This window comes from Pelobates fuscus, chromosome 8 (genome assembly GCF_036172605.1).
Source record: "Pelobates fuscus isolate aPelFus1 chromosome 8, aPelFus1.pri, whole genome shotgun sequence".
Taxonomy (NCBI): domain Eukaryota; kingdom Metazoa; phylum Chordata; class Amphibia; order Anura; family Pelobatidae; genus Pelobates; species Pelobates fuscus.
This window is the reverse complement of record NC_086324.1, coordinates 158,590,230-158,610,818: the sequence shown is the minus strand read 5'-3', so window position 1 is coordinate 158,610,818 and position 20,589 is coordinate 158,590,230. Positions and strand designations below refer to the sequence as shown.

Sequence of the window (20,589 nt, the reverse complement as noted above, 5' to 3'; positions counted from 1 at the left end):
CAAATGCTATGCCATTATGGGGGTAAATCTCATTCCTGGCTACCACACAGTCTCAAAGGTAACATTACTAATCTGGAAAATTTTAATTTGAAAATGGAATGTTCTATATTTGACCCTGTAACTTTCCAAAACAACATAAAACCTGTTCATGGGGGGTACTGTTGTACTCGTGACACATCGCTGATGACAAATATGTGCATTTTTTTGCAGTAAAAAACAGTATTATGACATTCACAGTTAAAAGGTCAGACGGAAATGCAAATTTAAAAAAAAAAAAAATCTTATTTTCTCACATTTTTTTAAAATTTTTATTCATAATAAATTATGTTCCATATATGAATAGTTAATGATAAATTAAAGCCCTGTTTCTCCTGAACAAAATGATATATAACAAGTGTGGGTGCATATAATTTGAAAGAGGGGAACTACGGGTGAACAGACATTATAGCGCAAATTCTAGTTTTTGTTTACGTTTTGTTTTGATCAGAACGTGCCCTATTGACTCCGTCCTGAAGGGGTTAAACAATTTTTAATGTTTTTATAAAAAAAACAAAAACAAAGTGTATGAAACACAGAGTAAAAGTGCACCCTTTAGATTTTAATCTACTGTTACTGTTATCCTCACCCCCGTGATCCATCTGTTACCAGTGGTCCATAGGCATTCATCATTAGCCTGTATAGGCACCATTGGGCTTGCTACACAGAGCCTGTTACGGCTCTGAAATTTGTGAGTGTAACCATTCATCATCTATTACTCACTTCTATCTTACAGTACACACTATGTATTATGTTACTGTTTTTTAGGCACTGCTGAGATCCGCTTGCCATCTGTGTATACATATAAGTATAAATTATTTGACTATATACTTGTATTTCTTTTGAAGGGTGCACTTCTACTCTGTGTTTCATACACTTGGTTGTTGTTTTTTTATCTGATTATTAAGGTGTTGGGGATACACCTATTTACAACCTTCTCATACTCTGTATTTTATTGGAAGCGCCCCACTTGTACCCTTTTTACATTTTAATGTTATTATGTTTTAATGCTAAATGTGAGCCCCCAACACCCCATCCTCTCTGTGGTGCTTTGGCTAATAAGGATGTATTAGCATGAGCAGCAGTGTGGAGCTGTGATTGGCTAAGAGAGTGTAAGTTAACTGTTTTAGCCTATCAGAGCTCCAGCTGACGGTATTAATGGGTATGATTACAAGGAAGTGTGAAAGCTCTGCCTTAGCCACACCTCCATACAGGGCCAGACTGTGGGTGGCCAGGGATCCTTACTTATGGCTAAACTGCTCTAAAGGGGTATATCACTGAATTGAGGGGCAGTGCCAGGGAACCCCAGGCACTAGAACCAATTGAAAGAGATGAAATGGTTAGTGACTACAGTGTCCCTTTAAGCTATAGTTTTTAGTGAAGACGTGCAAATTGTACAATGAGAGATACATAATAATAGAGCACAATTTTCAGTAAAACAATGTACAATAAATCTATAGCATTTTCAAAGACGTAAGACACCAACTTCCCCGATAACCAAAAACATGCCATCACAAGAAGAATATTTCTTCCAGATGTGGAAATTGAACAATCTGAAATAACTTAACCAAAAGCTAAGCTTGTTGGCAGGAAAAGTAGGAATTAGAAGCAACAGAGGTGTGTTAACAGCTTACTTGGTTAAAGAAATCCCATCTACAATTGACCTCGAAAGGACAACTGTAATCAAAGTTTCACTTCTCATTTGTTTGTTTGTTTTTACATTTAATGAAACGTGAGATTTTTTTCAAATATTATGTATGTTAATTTTTTATTTTTAGAGAGAAAACTTCATTTTTCATCCGGCTGAACAGCCATATTGGGTCAGACTCCTCTGGTATGTATTTTTTTTGTTATAAAAAGTGAAAGATTTCTAGCAAATCTGGGCTTCCACTTAGTCAGACATATTTATTGTGCTGAAATTAGGTTCTGGCTAGTTGCAGTAGCACATAATCTAAGCAGCCCTTTTCTCCCAGTAAAATCTTAGCATTGTTTTAAAACTCTAAACAATCTCTCCCTCCACCCACAACCACACTTTGCTTAACAGCACTGTTGTGTTCAGTGTGATGCCATTGTCCCATAATGCTGGAGGCAGAGTTTCAGCCAATCAGCATGTTCCCATTATGTTTAATGGAATTAAAAGCCTGTCCCCATAGAGGTTACAAACGTGTAATTAAAGGAACACTATAGTCACCTAAATTACTTTAGCTAAATAAAGCCGTTTTAGTGTATAGATCATTCCCCTGCAATTTCACTGCTCAATTCACTGTCATTTAGGAGTTAAATCACTTTGTTTATGTTTATGCAGCCCTAGCCACACCTCCCCTGGCTATGATTGACAGAGCCTGCATGGAAAAAAAACTGGTTTCACTTTCAAACAGATGTAATTTACCTTAAATAATTGTATCTCAATCTCTAAATTGAACTTTAATCACGTACAGGAGGCTCTTGCAGGGTCTAGCAAGCTATAAACATAGCAGGGGATAAGAAAATCGTAATTAAACAGAACTTGCAATAAAGAAAGCCTAAATAGGGCTCTCTTTACAGGAAGTGTTTATGGAAGGCTGTGCAAGTCACATGCAGGGAGGCGTGACTAGGGTTCATAAACAAAGGGATTTAACTCCTAAATGGCAGAGGATTGAGCAGTGAGGCTGCAGGGGCATGTTCTATACACCAAAACTGCTTCATTAAGCTAAAGTTGTTCCGGTGACTATAGTGTCCCTTTAAGCAATTAGCATCACATTATTCATCCCTCAATGAACAGAATTGCTGCCTAACCTGAAAGCAGCTGTATGTTGGTTTACAGAAATTTCCAATCACCGCTTTGTGAGTGGAGCGGTCAGTCACATACACCGTACATGTGACCGCAGTCAGACTCCCGCACAGTTTACAGAGTAGGTGGGGATTGGCATTTTTGTTGTTCAGAACACAGCATGACAATAACAATTACAGGGGATACAATTTACTTACTTAATATGATACAACTTTCTTGCAACTATTGCGGGAAAGTCCACTTCAAAATACTTAGTGGGGAGCAGATTTTCATCCTGAAAGAGAATATTAAAGTCATTTGTACATAATTCTACGACAAGAATTTGCCCAACCAAAAATATATTGCAAAGAAAAAAAAATATCCAATCCATTAGTTTTGTCAAAACAATGGTGGCACAGTACATTAGGGGAAAGAAGCCCACATGGTAAAATACAGCCAACTAGACACAACATTAAAGCCAGTATAAATGGTAAAAGTAAACACAGCAAGATAGACGTAGAAAAACAAATTGGGTCAGGCGGTATTATTATTTCAGTACACTTGGCATGTGCATGTGGACCTTTTTCAAAGCAGAACTGTTGATAGGTATTATGTTTGTTAGTTGTTTTTTTAACTCACTTTTTGAATTTACTGCGTTTAATAAAACAGCAAAAATCACCTTTGATTATTTTTTTTTGTGTTGAAATTTTTAGATGCGATGCTCCATTTTCTTTAACATTTACATTAACCCCTTAAGGACCGCTGACGGTTCAGGACCGTCAGCGGTAAAACGTGCGTTTGGACCGCTGACGGTCCTGAACCGTCATAACGGTTTTGGGCAACTTACCTGATCGCCGTCGGTCCCACGGCGGCGATCAGCTCTCCTCCCGGTCCAGGGGGACTGCCTGTCTGCCCGGGCAGTCCCCCCTCGGCAGATCAGGACCCCACGGCCATGTGATCACTCGATCACATGACCGCAATAGGGGTCTGTGTATCTGCCTGCAGGGGGACTGTCTGTGCTGACAGGCAGTCTCCCTGCATCTGTAAAATCATAAAATAAAGTGTAAAAAAAAAAAAAAATCAGTGTAAAAAAAATAATAATATGTGTATATATATATATATATGCTATATATACATTTATTATATCTATATATACCTATATATAATATATGTATATATATCATATATATAATGTCACACTAAGTGTATTTTTATATTTATATATACGTATATTAATATAAAAATACACTTATATTTAAATTACACACGAATATATACAATATATATAATAACTATATATATGGTATATATATATTATTATAAAATACAAATAATATGTTAATAAAAATAAATAACAAAAAATAAAAATAATTTTTAATAATTAAAAAAAATTATATATATATATTCAATTTTATTCTAACAGTATTTTGATATTGATATATATATATTTATATCAAAATACACTTAGAATGTAATGATATATATATCTATGTATAAATAAATAAATAAAAATAATACGAAATATACATATGTCCACATACATAATTACATAAATAATTTCATAAATATACACATAGACGTCAAATATATAAATATGTATATATATTAAAATTCTACGTGCATATTTATGTAATATTTTTACCTAATTAAGTAATTTTAATGATTGCAATTTGAGGGACCTGCCTGCCAACCCAGGCCAAAAGTCCAGATAATTTAATTTGCTAGCACTGTGTTTAACCCTGTAACTTTCTATGACACCCTAAATCCTGTACATGGGGGTCCTGTTTTACTCGGGAGACTTCGCTAAACACAAATATTAGTGTTTCAAAACAGTAAAACATATCACAGCGATGATATTGTCAGTGAAAGTGAAGTTTTTTGCATTTTTCACACACAAACAGCTCTTTCCCTGAGGATATTATTGCTGTGATATATTTTACTGTTCTGATACACTAATATTTGTGTTCAGCGAAGTCTCCTGAGTATAACAGTACCCCACATGTAGAGGTTTTATAGTGTTTGTGAAAGTTACAGGGTCAAATATAAGGCTTGATTTTACTCTTTTTTTTTTTATTGAAATTTGTCAGATTGGTTAGGTTGCCTTTGAGAGCGTATGGTAGCCAAGGAATGAGAATTAGCCCCATGATGGCATACCATTTGCAAAAGAAGACAACCCAAGGTATTGCAAATGGGGTATGTTCAGCCTTTTTTAGTAGCCACTTAGTCACAAACACCGGCCAAAGTTAGCGTTTTTTGCATTTTTAACACACAAACAAATATAAATGCTAACTTTGGCCAGTGTTTGTGACTAGGTGGCTACTAAAAAAGACTGGACATACCCCATTTTGAATACCCTGGGTTGTCTACTTTAAAAAATATGTACATGTTAGGTGTGTTTCGGGGATTTATGACAGATAACGGTGTAACAATGTCACTATTGATACATTTAAAATATATATATATTGAAACAGCAATTTCCTACTTGTATTTATAGGCCTATAACTTGCAAAAAAAAGCAATAAAGCATGTAAACACTGGGTGTTTTTAAACTCGGGACAAAATTTTGAATCTATTTAGCAGTTTTTTTCATTAGCTTTTGTAGATAAGTAAAAGATTTTTCAAGTAAAAGTCCAAAAACATGTTTTTTTTTTTATTTTTCACCATATTTTTTTTTTTTTTTTTAAATACAATATATGACATAATATAAATACTGGTATGTAAAGAAAGCCCTTCTTGTCGTGAAAAAACAATATATAACTTGTATGGGAACCGTAAATGAGAGAGCGGAAAATTACAGCTAAACACAAACACCACAAAAGTGTTAAAACTGCTCTGGTCCTTAACGTACAAACATCGCAAAAACAGGCCGGTCCTTAAGGGGTTAAACATTAGAAGAAAAAAAAATTACAAATCAGGTGGAGCCTTGAGGGAGACAACATTAAACCGAAGAGGGACGGCATGACAGAACCCCGAAAGTGGGACAGTTGGGAGGCCTCCCAGCTGCAGAATAAAAAGAGTGGATTTCTACAATTGTTCACACCTCACAAATACATATTTGTTATATTATAGGGATAAGTAAACATAATATAAAAAATCCAGGGAAGTGATTTCGCCCTTAAATAAAAGTTAGGTAGTTAGCTGTGGGTTCTGTATATATCTACTTATATATGTGTACACATACATAGTCTGTCCGGAAACTATCCAGCCATGTAATATGAAAAATAGAGACATAGGATGGTACGTAGGATAATGACCCTCAGTCCCCTTCAAAATAGGCACCTTGTGACCTCACACAGTTCTCCCAGCATCTCTTCCATTATTCAAACCACTCAAATGTGATTCTAGTTTTGGGATAAGCCAGAAGTCACGGTGGTTCCCCAAATCTTTCAACAGATTTTTGACCATCTTTGAAGCGTTTTGTGCCACACTTTTATTTGTTCCACACTCATTGCATCGTCCCCGAGAGCCTTCTAAACTATACGAAAATTTTCCACGGAGGAGTTGCACGCGCATTCAGACAGTCCATAGGAAAGCATTTCTCAATGCTTTTCTATGGACGTCCAGCGTCTTCTTACTGTGATTTTCACAGTGAGAATCGCGGAAGCGCCTCTAGCGGCTGTCAGTGAGACAGCCACTAGAGGCTGGATTAACCCTAGTGTAAACATAGCAGTTTCTCTGAAACTGCTATGTATACAGCTGCGGGGTTAAAACCTGGGGGACCTGGCACCCAGATCACTTCATTGAGCTGAAATGGTCTGGGTGCCTATAGTGGTCCTTTAATTCAGACAGGTTGGCTTTGGTGCCATCTATTGGTGCTTAGAAGTAATGCATGTGTCATCCAAGCCAAAGCAAAGGCATTTCAAACATGTCCATCTGTCTGCTGTAGTGGTCAAGATTTGACAGGGGGAAAGAATGTATGTGTGAACTTTTTTTTTCCCATAACATGTGCTTAGCAGGGGTTAAATCAGACCGACAAATAATAACAGCAAGTAATACATGACATAGTAAGGCACAGAAATATAGTAATAAAACACAGACTCAGATGTGTGCTGAAAAGGCCGTGGTCTTTTATTTAGTTTACAAATTATACAAACGTAACTTATTTACTTTAAAACACGTAATTTGTAACCGAACATCTCCAGTCTTTAAACCCCCAGAAATTTAACACATAACTCACCAGAGTTCCGCCCTATTAGCCAGAACTTAAACAAAATGATAATGAAACTCAGCTAGTCCACTCTCCCCCCCCCCTGCCCCCCTTTACATTAGGCAGGTGACCCCAATAAAAGACCACGACAATTGAACTATAGGGAGGGAGGGGAAAACAGCTCCACAATTGACTTTTACTTCATTTTTCTTGGCGCCAAATATCACCTCAGGGCGCTATAGATTTTATATATATATATATATATATATATATATATATATATATATATATATATAATTTTTTTCCCCCGCTCCGGAGCACCCTCGCAGACAAGCGCTCCAATCAGAGCACTGTCCGCGCGGACCCCTGTATGGAAAGTTCACGAGGGCATCGCAACAGCCTTTGCAGAATGCCCTCGCGACTAGAAGCTATGTGCGCCGCACCTTGACCCCTGAATAACCCCGCAACGCACATGTGTACCTAGTCGATTGACTAGGTACATTCTGTACTATTCTAGTACTGTTTTGTTATCAATGCCTGCACCTCTCATATTGTGATCATTCTACACATATCTTGCTTTACAGGATTTGATACGTTGGTAATAAACAAAAATGAATGTGCACACTACATGGGTTCTAACAAGAACCGGAGAGGGGTGAGAAGCTGATAACCCCTTGTGACTTTGAAGCAAAGGCTGATCAAAGGAGAAACGCTGAAAAAGTGAATTATCACTATTTTATGGACTTCTGCCTCTGCCACCATGTCTGTAGGTCAGCCTTTTTCTTGCATTTCCATATTTGTATCTGAATAAATACAGATATTTTAGAATAGTGTACTGCTCCGCTTGTTTGCTTACAGTTTAATGTTATGATATTCAAGAGCTGGTGTGCAATGCTAAACTACCAGAGATTACAACTCGAAGTCTCTCTCTACAGGGCCTCAACGCAGCTCTTGAAGCGTGAGCAAATCAGGGAGAGCTACACACTTTTATTTACAGATCACGGTCTGAAAGATATCCAACATATTCTTATTATGTGTACTGCAGCATCCCGGCCTTGCGTTGGAGACCCATTTAATAAACGTTAGTCTAATAAAACCCTTGGAACACCTTTACAACAAGCGAGTCAAGCCAACATAATATTTATTTTTGAGATTATTATCAGCAATATTACACAGGTGTTTCTATTCTGTTTTGTAGCTATGAAACATTTGTTAGAAACACTGCATATAAATTATGTGTTCTGCGTCAGAGTTTAAATTTAGTTAGTGCATTTTTGGTCATTATTTAGAGCTGTGTGTAAAAATGTAAGCTTTCATATTTTTTTTCTGATTCATTTATTTAGTGTCAAAATGCCCCTACTTTACCCTAATCTGCAAAATCAGTATTTGATAGGCACTTTGTTAAAGAGACACTATAGACTCCCAGACCGTTTCATCTCATTGAACTGGTGTAGATTCAGTGTCCCTTTCTCCTTAGTCCTGGCATTGTAAAACATTGCAGTTTGCATTGCAGGGTTAAGACACCCTCTAGTGGCTGTTTGTTAGACAGCCACCAAAGGTGCTTCCTGGTGCCTCATGGAGTTTAACTCTGTGAAGTGACGTTGGACGTCCTCACGCTTTGCATCTTCAACGGGAGATCTAACATGCAAGTGGGGTAAACGAGCTTGCATTCTAGAGGGAGTGGAGTAAAATGACACAAGAGGTAAGGGTAAGATGGATTTCATGTATGGGAAAAGTAGTTTGCTAGAATAGTTTTCAATGAACTCTTTTTGTAAATGACACAATTGCAGTATAAGAACCACGGTGGGTTAGTGAGTTAAAGGGAGGGAAAGCGAACAGTGTAAATAGACACTATAGGCACCCTGGCCTCATCATCTCAATCAAGTGGTCTGGGTGCAGTGCCTCCTGTGATTTTAGTCCTGCAATGTAAAACATTGTGTTTCCTAGATATGCCAGGGTTTCCTCTAAAAGGGATAAACACACCTCTAGAGGTCATCTTCCTAACAGCCACTAGAGGCGCTGTGACAAAAGCATAAGGGTCAGTTCACGCGTCATCTCCTCTGAATGCTTGTTGAATGCATTTCTTGTTCCATATGTTTCTGTCTCTCTGAAGAGGACAGGAAAATGAGTCTTGCTGCAGCATTTGTTATCATTAAAGACTAGAGCAGCGCAAGCTGGGGATGTGTAAGTCCAGTAAGCAGATTGCATTAGGCTTGGCAGGAGGTGACTCGTGGCACCAGTGAGCTATGTTTTTCCGATGAAAGTGACAAGATTTGGTAATTAACAGGATGTGAGGGCTGCAGTAAAGGATGAAATCGACAAGCCTGTGAGGTAGAGCTGATGGTAGTGCCATTGACCTAGTGAGAGACGGTCACGGAAGTAGTTGTGCTTGAAGGAGGAAAGTCGAGATGTTGAAGGGTTGCTGAGACAGCGGCACTCAGACGTGTAACACGTTCAGGCTAGATAGGTATTAAGCCCTGTGCGCCCCCCTTGGCTAATAACAGTGGCATTACACTTTACTACTTGCTATATTTTAGCTAAGTTTGGTATGTGGTTTTTCTAGCAAAAAAAAATAAAACATTATATATAGGGCTTATATACTTATATACATAAACATAAAATAGTTAAATTAAATATATAAGCACATTTATTGTTACTTTGAAACACACGTATAAGGAACATACCTTCAGCTTCCAAAATGTTGTGTCCAGTCCAGCCCCAAGGTTGATAATCTGACATTTGCACTCTGTCTTCCTCAAGAAGGCTTTGAGCAGATGATGAACCCCCTGCACACGAGCATAGTACCCTAATAAATCAAAGAACAGAGGAAGTCTCTGTGTGCGCAATGATCACACTGTTTGATGGTTCTGGAAACACATGATTGTTCACTACATGTGGTAAGTTCTGGAAATGTTGGGGAAATCCCAGAACAATGAAACTAGACAATAATGATTCAATTTACTATTTCCAGGCATAGAAACACTGTCTAAAGACCCATTAAAGGGACACTATAGTTACTTGAACAACTTTAGCTTAATGAAGCAGTTTTGGTGTACAGAACATGCCCCTGCAGCCTCACTGCTCAATCCTCTGCCATTTAGGAGTTAAATCCCTTTGTTTATGAAGCCTAGTCACACCTCCCTGCATGTGACTTGCACAGCCTTCCATAAACACTTCCTGTAACGAGAGCCCAATTTAGGCTTTCTTTATTGCAAGTTCTGTTTAATTAAGATTTTCTTAAACCCTGCTATGTTAATAGCTTGCTAGACCCTGCAAGAGCCTCCTGTATGTGATTAAAGTTCAATTTAGAGATTGAGATACAATTATTTAAGGTAAATTACATCTGTTTGAAAGTGAAACCAGTTTTTTCCATGCAGGCTCTGTCAATCATAGCCAGGGGAGGCGTGGCTAGGGCTGCATAAACAGAAACAAAGTGATTTAACTCCTAAATGACAGTGAATTGAGCAGTGAAATTGCAAGGGAATGATCTATACACTAAAACTGCTTTATTTAGCTAAAGTAATTTAGGGGACTATAGAGTTCCTTTAATAAGTAAATATATAGAAAACCAAAAATTCACACACCTGTTAAACTAGAAACTATAGAGAACTAATAAGATAACTGCAATGTTTAGGCTGAAATAGCAGCCAGTCGACGTATACATTAAAGGAACACTATAGGGTCAGAAATACAAACGTGTTCCTGACCCTACGGTGTTAAAAACACAATTTAGATGGCCGCATCCCTTGTGCCCTCAAATATGATAAAAACTCACGTTTATTTCAGAACCGCGCAGGTCTGCCCCCAATCCACCTCCTTGGCTGAAATGATCCCATCGGAAAGCATTGGACTGGCTGAGATTATCTGATCTCTCAGTCAATGAGGTGGGGGGCGGAGCTAAACGCAGTGATGTGCCAATTGGCATCTCCTCATAGATACTGATTGAATCAATGCATCTCTAAGGGGAAAGATCATCCCTACTTTGCAATATAATGATATACCAGCAGTCTTTCTGTGTTTTACATAAAGATCATATCATTTGTTGTAATGGATAGCACCTTTATTTTTATCCCTTTTGTACGGAGAGTGATCCTGTTTATGATAACCTACCTCTGTTAATTTCTGGTGCCTTTCTTTCCTTTGCTTGCCTGACAAAATACTGGATATAAGGGTCTTTCCAGTATCCAACGCTTACTGCAAACCTGAAACATATAATGCAATAATGGCCATCAGAACACAGGATTCAAATGTTTTACATGAGACTACATTAAACAATCAATAAATGTGGGAATTGGTAAAGAATACTTTCCTGGTTCCCTAAACAGCATATACATCAAGCTTATATATAGACCCTTGTATGTCCAAGCCAATTTAATACTCGTATATACCCACACTATACACAAGAATCTATATTCCCAGACTGTATCTCCAACCAATATAAGATCTCCTTAAATATATCTATACCAAATCTTTATACAAGTAGCAGTACAACTGCCCAGGTCTATACTCAGACAGTATGCAAGGCCCTATATGACAACCGCAGTCTATACCAAGTCGATATGTAGGGCAATATAATCACAACCCTATTGTATACCCTACAGGGTCATATATGACCACCCTGACTACATCCAGTCTGTACACTACATCACATAACAACAGACCTAGTCTAAGCCCAGTCTCTTTACAAGGCCATATAATGACAGCACAGTATAAAGCCAGTCTCCATACAGGGCCATATAGTGACAGTCTCTATAGAGGGCCAGTCTCCATTCAGGGCCATATAGTGACAGTCTCCATTCAGGGCCATATAGTGACAGTCTCTATAGAGGGTTATATAATGCCAGTCTCCATCCAGGGCCATATAGTGACAGTCTCCATCCAGGGCCATATAGTGACAGTCTCCATCCAGGGCCATATAGTGACAGTCTCCATCCAGGGCCATATAGTGACAGTCTCCATCCAGGGCCATATAGTGACAGTCTCCATCCAGGGCCATATAGTGACAGTCTCCATCCAGGGCCATATAGTGACAGTCTCCATCCAGGGCCATATAGTGACAGTCTCCATCCAGGGCCATATAGTGACAGTCTCCATCCAGGGCCATATAGTGACAGTCTCCATCCAGGGCCATATAGTGACAGTCTCCATCCAGGGCCATATAGTGACAGTCTCCATCCAGGGCCATATAGTGACAGTCTCCATCCAGGGCCATATAGTGACAGTCTCCATCCAGGGCCATATAGTGACAGTCTCCATCCAGGGCCATATAGTGACAGTCTCCATCCAGGGCCATATAGTGACAGTCTCCATCCAGGGCCATATAGTGACAGTCTCCATCCAGGGCCATATAGTGACAGTCTCCATCCAGGGCCATATAGTGACAGTCTCCATCCAGGGCCATATAGTGACAGTCTCCATCCAGGGCCATATAGTGACAGTCTCCATCCAGGGCCATATAGTGACAGTCTCCATCCAGGGCCATATAGTGACAGTCTCCATCCAGGGCCATATAGTGACAGTCTCCATACAGGGCCATATAGTGACAGTCTCCATACAGGGCCATATAGTGACAGTCTCCATACAGGGCCATATAGTGACAGTCTCCATACAGGGCCATATAGTGACAGTCTCCATACAGGGCTATGGCCCTGTGACTATATGGCCCAGACTGTATACAGGGCCATATAATGACAGTCTCCATACAGGGCCATACCGTGACAGTCTCTATACAGGGCTATGGCCCTGTGACTATATGGTCCAGTATCTATAGAGGGCCATATAGTGACAGTCTCTATACAGGGCCATACCGTGACAGTCTCCATACAGGGCCATACCGTGACAGTCTCCATACAGGGCCATACCGTGACAGTCTCCATACAGGGCCATATAGTGACAGTATATATATAAAGTGCCATATAGTGACAGTCTCTATATAAAGTGACAGTCTCTATATGATATTATGACAGTCTCTATATAAAGTGACAGTCTCTATATGATATTATGACAGTCTATATATAAAGTGACAGTCTCTATATGATATTATGACAGTCTATATATAAAGTGACAGTCTCTATATGATATTATGACAGTCTATATATAAAGTGACAGTCTCTATATGATATTATGACAGTCTATATATAAAGTGACAGTCTCTATATGATATTATGACAGTCTATATATAAAGTGACAGTCTATATGATATTATGACAGTCTATATATTATAAAGTGAAAGTCTCTATATTATGACAGTCTATATATTATATAGTGACAGTCTCTATATTATGACAGTCTATATATAAAGTGACAGTCTCTATATATTATGACAGTCTATATATGATAAAGTGACAGTCTCTATATATTATGACAGTCTATATATGATAAAGTGACAGTCTCTATATATTATGACAGTCTATATATGATAAAGTGACAGTCTCTATATAAAGTGACAGTCTATATGATATTATGACAGTCTCTATATAATATTATGACAGTCTCTATATAATATTATGACAGTCTATATTTGATAAAGTGACAGTCTATATGATATTATGACAGTCTATATATGATAAAGTGACAGTCTATATATGATAAAGTGACAGTCTATATATGATAAAGTGACAGTCTCTATATATTATGACAGTCTATATATGATAAAGTGACAGTCTCTATATAAAGTGACAGTCTATATGATATTATGACAGTCTATATATTATATAGTGACAGTCTCTATATATTATGACAGTCTATATATGATAAAGTGACAGTCTCTATATATTATGACAGTCTATATATGATAAAGTGACAGTCTCTATATAAAGTGACAGTCTATATGATATGACAGTCTATATATGATAAAGTGACAGTCTATATATGATAAAGTGACAGTCTATATATGATAAAGTGACAGTCTCTATATATTATGACAGTCTATATATGATAAAGTGACAGTCTCTATATAAAGTGACAGTCTCTATGATATTATGACAGTCTATATATTATATAGTGACAGTCTCTATGATATTATGACAGTCTATATATGATAAAGTGACAGTCTCTATATAAAGTGACAGTCTATATGATATTATGACAGTCTATATATTATAAAGTGAAAGTCTCTATATTATGACAGTCTATATATTATATAGTGACAGTCTCTATATTATGACAGTCTATATATAAAGTGACAGTCTCTATATATTATGACAGTCTATATATGATAAAGTGACAGTCTATATATTATGACAGTCTATATATGATAAAGTGACAGTCTCTATATATTATGACAGTCTCTATATAAAGTGACAGTCTATATGATATTATGACAGTCTCTATATAATATTATGACAGTCTATATTTGATAAAGTGACAGTCTATATGATATTATGACAGTCTATATATGATAAAGTGACAGTCTCTATTATAAAGTGACAGTCTATATATTATAAAGTGACAGTCTATATACTATGCCAGTCTATATATGATATTATGACAGTCTCTATATTATAAAGTGACAGTCTCTATATTATGACAGTCTCTATATTATAAAGTGACAGTCTCTATATTATGACAGTCTCTATATTATAAAGTGACAGTCTCTATATTATAAAGTGACAGTCTCTATATTATAAAGTGACAGTCTCTATATTATAAAGTGACAGTCTCTATATTATAAAGTGACAGTCTCTATATTATGACAGTCTCTATATTATAAAGTGACAGTCTCTATATTATGACAGTCTCTATATTATAAAGTGACAGTCTCTATATTATGACAGTCTCTATATTATAAAGTGACAGTCTCTATATTATGACAGTCTCTATATTATAAAGTGACAGTCTCTATATTATGACAGTCTCTATATTATGACAGTCTCTATATTATAAAGTGACAGTCTCTATATTATGACAGTCTCTATATTATAAAGTGACAGTCTCTATATTATGACAGTCTCTATATTATAAAGTGACAGTCTCTATATTATGACAGTCTCTATATTATAAAGTGACAGTCTCTATATTATGACAGTCTCTATATTATAAAGTGACAGTCTCTATATTATGACAGTCTCTATATTATAAAGTGACAGTCTCTATATTATAAAGTGACAGTCTCTATATTATGACAGTCTCTATATTATAAAGTGACAGTCTCTATATTATGACAGTCTCTATATTATAAAGTGACAGTCTCTATATTATAAAGTGACAGTCTCTATATTATGACAGTCTCTATATTATAAAGTGACAGTCTCTATATTATGACAGTCTCTATATTATAAAGTGACAGTCTCTATATTATAAAGTGACAGTCTCTATATTATGACAGTCTCTATATTATAAAGTGACAGTCTCTATATTATGACAGTCTCTATATTATAAAGTGACAGTCTCTATATTATGACAGTCTCTATATTATAAAGTGACAGTCTCTATATTATGACAGTCTCTATATTATAAAGTGACAGTCTCTATATTATGACAGTCTCTATATTATAAAGTGACAGTCTCTATATTATGACAGTCTCTATATTATAAAGTGACAGTCTCTATATTATGACAGTCTCTATATTATAAAGTGACAGTCTCTATATTATGACAGTCTCTATATTATAAAGTGACAGTCTCTATATTATGACAGTCTCTATATTATAAAGTGACAGTCTCTATATTATGACAGTCTCTATATTATGACAGTCTCTATATTATGACAGTCTCTATATTATGACAGTCTCTATATTATGACAGTCTCTATATTATGACAGTCTCTATATTATAAAGTGACAGTCTCTATATTATGACAGTCTCTATATTATAAAGTGACAGTCTCTATATTATGACAGTCTCTATATTATAAAGTGACAGTCTCTATATTATGACAGTCTCTATATTATAAAGTGACAGTCTCTATATTATGACAGTCTCTATATTATAAAGTGACAGTCTCTATATTATGACAGTCTCTATATTATAAAGTGACAGTCTCTATATTATGACAGTCTCTATATTATAAAGTGACAGTCTCTATATTATGACAGTCTCTATATTATAAAGTGACAGTCTCTATATTATGACAGTCTCTATATTATAAAGTGACAGTCTCTATATTATGACAGTCTCTATATTATAAAGTGACAGTCTCTATATTATGACAGTCTCTATATTATAAAGTGACAGTCTCTATATTATGACAGTCTCTATATTATAAAGTGACAGTCTCTATATTATGACAGTCTCTATATTATAAAGTGACAGTCTCTATATTATGACAGTCTCTATATTATAAAGTGACAGTCTCTATATTATGACAGTCTCTATATTATAAAGTGACAGTCTCTATATTATGACAGTCTCTATATTATAAAGTGACAGTCTCTATATTATGACAGTCTCTATATTATAAAGTGACAGTCTCTATATTATGACAGTCTCTATATTATAAAGTGACAGTCTCTATATTATGACAGTCTCTATATTATAAAGTGACAGTCTCTATATTATGACAGTCTCTATATTATAAAGTGACAGTCTCTATATTATGACAGTCTCTATATTATAAAGTGACAGTCTCTATATTATGACAGTCTCTATATTATAAAGTGACAGTCTCTATATTATGACAGTCTCTATATTATAAAGTGACAGTCTCTATATTATGACAGTCTCTATATTATAAAGTGACAGTCTCTATATTATGACAGTCTCTATATTATAAAGTGACAGTCTCTATATTATGACAGTCTCTATATTATAAAGTGACAGTCTCTATATTATGACAGTCTCTATATTATAAAGTGACAGTCTCTATATTATGACAGTCTCTATATTATAAAGTGACAGTCTCTATATTATGACAGTCTCTATATTATAAAGTGACAGTCTCTATATTATGACAGTCTCTATATTATGACAGTCTCTATATTATAAAGTGACAGTCTCTATATTATGACAGTCTCTATATTATAAAGTGACAGTCTCTATATTATGACAGTCTCTATATTATAAAGTGACAGTCTCTATATTATGACAGTCTCTATATTATAAAGTGACAGTCTCTATATTATGACAGTCTCTATATTATAAAGTGACAGTCTCTATATTATGACAGTCTCTATATTATAAAGTGACAGTCTCTATATTATGACAGTCTCTATATTATAAAGTGACAGTCTCTATATTATGACAGTCTCTATATTATAAAGTGACAGTCTCTATATTATGACAGTCTCTATATTATAAAGTGACAGTCTATATATTATATAGTGACAGTCTCTATATTATGACAGTCTCTATATTATAAAGTGACAGTCTCTCACCTCTTGCAGATTGAAGCATCGTCGCAGGTTCCTCTCACCGCTTCGTCCGCCGTGTCCGAGTCAGACTGGGCTCCCCGGGACATGTCGGCCGATGTCAGGGTTTCTCGTGCGATGTTACCGCACTGACCAGCTCTGTGGACGGTTCTGCAGCAGCTCTGCCATTGGTCCGCGGCTCCAGGGTGCAGCGCGGCTACTGGCTGGATCGTCAGCCACGCCCTCCCTGCTCTCAACGCGCTCTACTATTGGCTGGGGTGTGACGGATAGGAAGTGTCATTCTGATCACTACTCTGACTGCCAATAAAGCTGGTTTGATTTGAAGTGGCATTATGTCGGCCATCTTTGTCTTGGGAACTATAGCAATAGCAGCCAGTAATTCCAGGCTTTATGAAAGGGCAGCTGCTGGCCTCAGGGTTATTCACCAAAGTTAGAATTATCTACTCAAAGTGAATTTCAAATATAAGGCTAAAGTAGCCGAACTGACTTGGAGAATTCTTCCAGTTAGGCTATTTTGGCCTTAAATTTGTAATTTATTTTTAATTCCTGACGATTACGCTTGTCTTGAATTTACCTAAAAAAGTTTATTTACTAAACAACCTTGTTTTTCAAATGAATTCCGATTAGCAAAACCGAGCAAGAAATAACTGATCTGGCAAAATTCTCCAAATTAGCCTCAGACACGACTTTTTTTGCTATTTTTGCCCCCAATTTTGCCATTTGGATTTAATTCTATAACATCTGGGTTTTATTGACAAACCCCGTAATAGTGTATCAGATGCCAACGCAGGACAACAAGCAACGAGAGATGTTTTGGTACTTTGTTACTGGCTTCAACTATCTGAAGAAGGCAGTAAATAATGATAGCAACAACAAAGTACCCCATACAGAAATAAGGCTCCCAGATCCAGTCAAGATGTATTAATGGTCGGGCCAGCCCGAACATAGGTCCCGGTGGACCATAGACCCAGGCGACACTTTGACAGGGGTACCATTTTGCTGCCTATGTACACTGTGACTAGTCTGCAGTATGGGGCCTGGGCCACCTATTGGCATATATATAGCGAGTACCGAGTATATATAAATAATTCAAAAGCTTGGCACTCTCCTATCTGGAATAAATAATAAATAACTTGCCCGGGTGCACCTTAAAAAAAGATCCGTCAGTGTTGAAACGTCAATCTTTTGTACAGATGTAATTGTATATTTTTTCGCTAATTAAATACCACCAGAAAAAGCCCTGTGAGTGCACCCTGATCAATTGTTCATATATATATACATATACAGTAGCAAGAAAAAGTATGTGAACCATTTAGAATGATATGGATTTCTGCACAAATTGGTCATAAAATGTGATCTGATCATCATCTAAGTCACAACAATAGACAATCAGTCTGCTTAAACTAATAACACACAAAGAATGAAATGTTGCCATGTTCTTATTGAACACACCATGTAAACATTCACAGTGCAGGTGGAAAAAGTATGTGAACCCCTAGACTAATGACATCTCGAAGAGCTAATTGGAGTGAGATGTCAGCCAACTGGAGTCCAATCAATGAGATGAGATTGGAGGTGTTGGTTACAGCTGCCCTGCCCTATAAAAAAACCACACACCAGTTCTGGGTTTGCTTTTCACAAGAAGCATTGCCTGATGTGAATGATGCCTCACACAAAAGAGCTCTCAGAAGACCAGCGATTAAGAATTGTTGACTTGCATAAAGCCGGAAAGGGTTATAAAAGTATCTCCAAAAGCCTTGCTGTTCATCAGTCCACCATAAGACAAATTGTCTATAAATGGAGAAAGTTCGGCACTGCTGCTACTCTCCCCTATGAGTGGTTGTCCTGTAAAGATGACTGCAAGTGCACAGCGCAGACTGCTCAATGAGGTGAAGAAGAATCCTAGAGTGTCAGCTAAAGACTTACAAAAGTCACTGGCAAATGCTAACATCCCTGTTAGCGAATCTACAATACGTAAAACAATAAACAAGAATGGATTTCATGGGAGGATACCACAGAGGAAGCCACTGCTGTCCAAAAAAAAAATTGCTGCACGTTTACAGTTTGCACAAGAGCACCTGGATGTTCCCCAGCAGTACTGGCAAAATATTCTGTGGACAGACAAAACCAAAGTTGAGTTGTTTGGAAGAAACACACAACGCTATGTGTGGCGAAAAAAAGGCACAGCACACCAACATCAAAACCTCATCCCAACTGTGAAGTATGGTCGTGGGGGCATCATGGTTTGGGGCTGCTTTGCTGCGTCAGGGCCTGGACGGATTGCTATCATCGAAGGAAAAATGAATTCCCAAGTTTATGAAGACATTTTGCAGGAGAACTTAAGGCCATCTGTCTACCAGCTGAAGCTCAACAGAATATGGGTGTTGCAATAGGACAATGACCCAAAGCATAGAAGTAAATCAACAACAAAATGGCTTAAACAGAAGAAAATACGCCTTCTGAAGTGGCCCAGTCAGAGTCCTGACCTCAACCCAATTGAGATGCTGTGGCATGACCTCAAGAAAGCGATTCACACCAGACATCCCAAGAATATTGCTGAACTGAAACAGTTCTGTAAAGAGGAATGGTCAAGAATTACTCCTGACCGTTGTGCACCTCTAATCTGCAACCACAGGAAACGTTTGGTTGAAGTTATTGCTGCCAAAGGAGGTTCAACCAGTTATTAAATCCAAGGGTTCACATACTTTTTCCACCTGCACTTTAAATGTTTACATGGTGTGTTCAATAAAAACATGGCAACATTTCATTCTTTGTGTGTTATTAGTTTAAGCAGACTGTGATTGTCTATTGTTGTGACTTAGATGATGATCAGATCACATTTTATGACCAATTTGTGCAGAAATCCATATCATTCCAAAGGGTTCACATACTTTTTCTTGCAACTGCACATATATATATATATATATATATATATATATATATATATATATATATATATATATATATATGAAAACAATGGAAAATCCTTGCACACAGGCTTTAAATTTAACGGGTACTTGCCGGGTGCTCACCCTGGGACTTTGTCACGACACTCCTTGAAAAAGACCTGCAGAGGTCGAAACGTTGGTTTGGTTTGTACCTGGATTGAATAAAACTACACATTTTTTTACAAAGACCTGAGTGTGCATCCTACATTCTCTATTTTTGTCTATATTTGGAACGCATCGTGGTTTGCACCCAGGCAGGTATCCTATTATACAATAAGGAGAGTGCCAAGCTATTTGTATTTTGTATATATATATATATGAAAACAATGGAAAATCCTTGCACACAGGCTTTAAATTTAACGGGTACTTGCCGGGTGCTCACCCTGGGACTTTGTCACGACA

The 20,589-nt window shown here is 36.9% G+C and overlaps 1 protein-coding gene across 1 annotated transcript in view; it reads right to left on the bottom strand.

Annotated features, from left to right (window-relative positions):
- The window catches only part of LCMT1 (leucine carboxyl methyltransferase 1), a 43,204-nt gene extending 25,781 nt beyond the window's left edge, over positions 1–17,423 (bottom strand). The window contains exons 1-4 of the mRNA XM_063428966.1: positions 17,246–17,423; positions 11,043–11,134; positions 9,617–9,738; positions 3,004–3,080 (exon numbers count right to left, since the gene is read on the bottom strand). Coding sequence (XP_063285036.1) covers positions 3,004–3,080; positions 9,617–9,738; positions 11,043–11,134; positions 17,246–17,328 — 374 coding nt within the window. The 5' untranslated portion in view covers positions 17,329–17,423. The remainder of the gene's footprint in view (positions 1–3,003; positions 3,081–9,616; positions 9,739–11,042; positions 11,135–17,245) is intronic.
- Between the last annotated feature and the right edge of the window lie 3,166 nt (positions 17,424–20,589).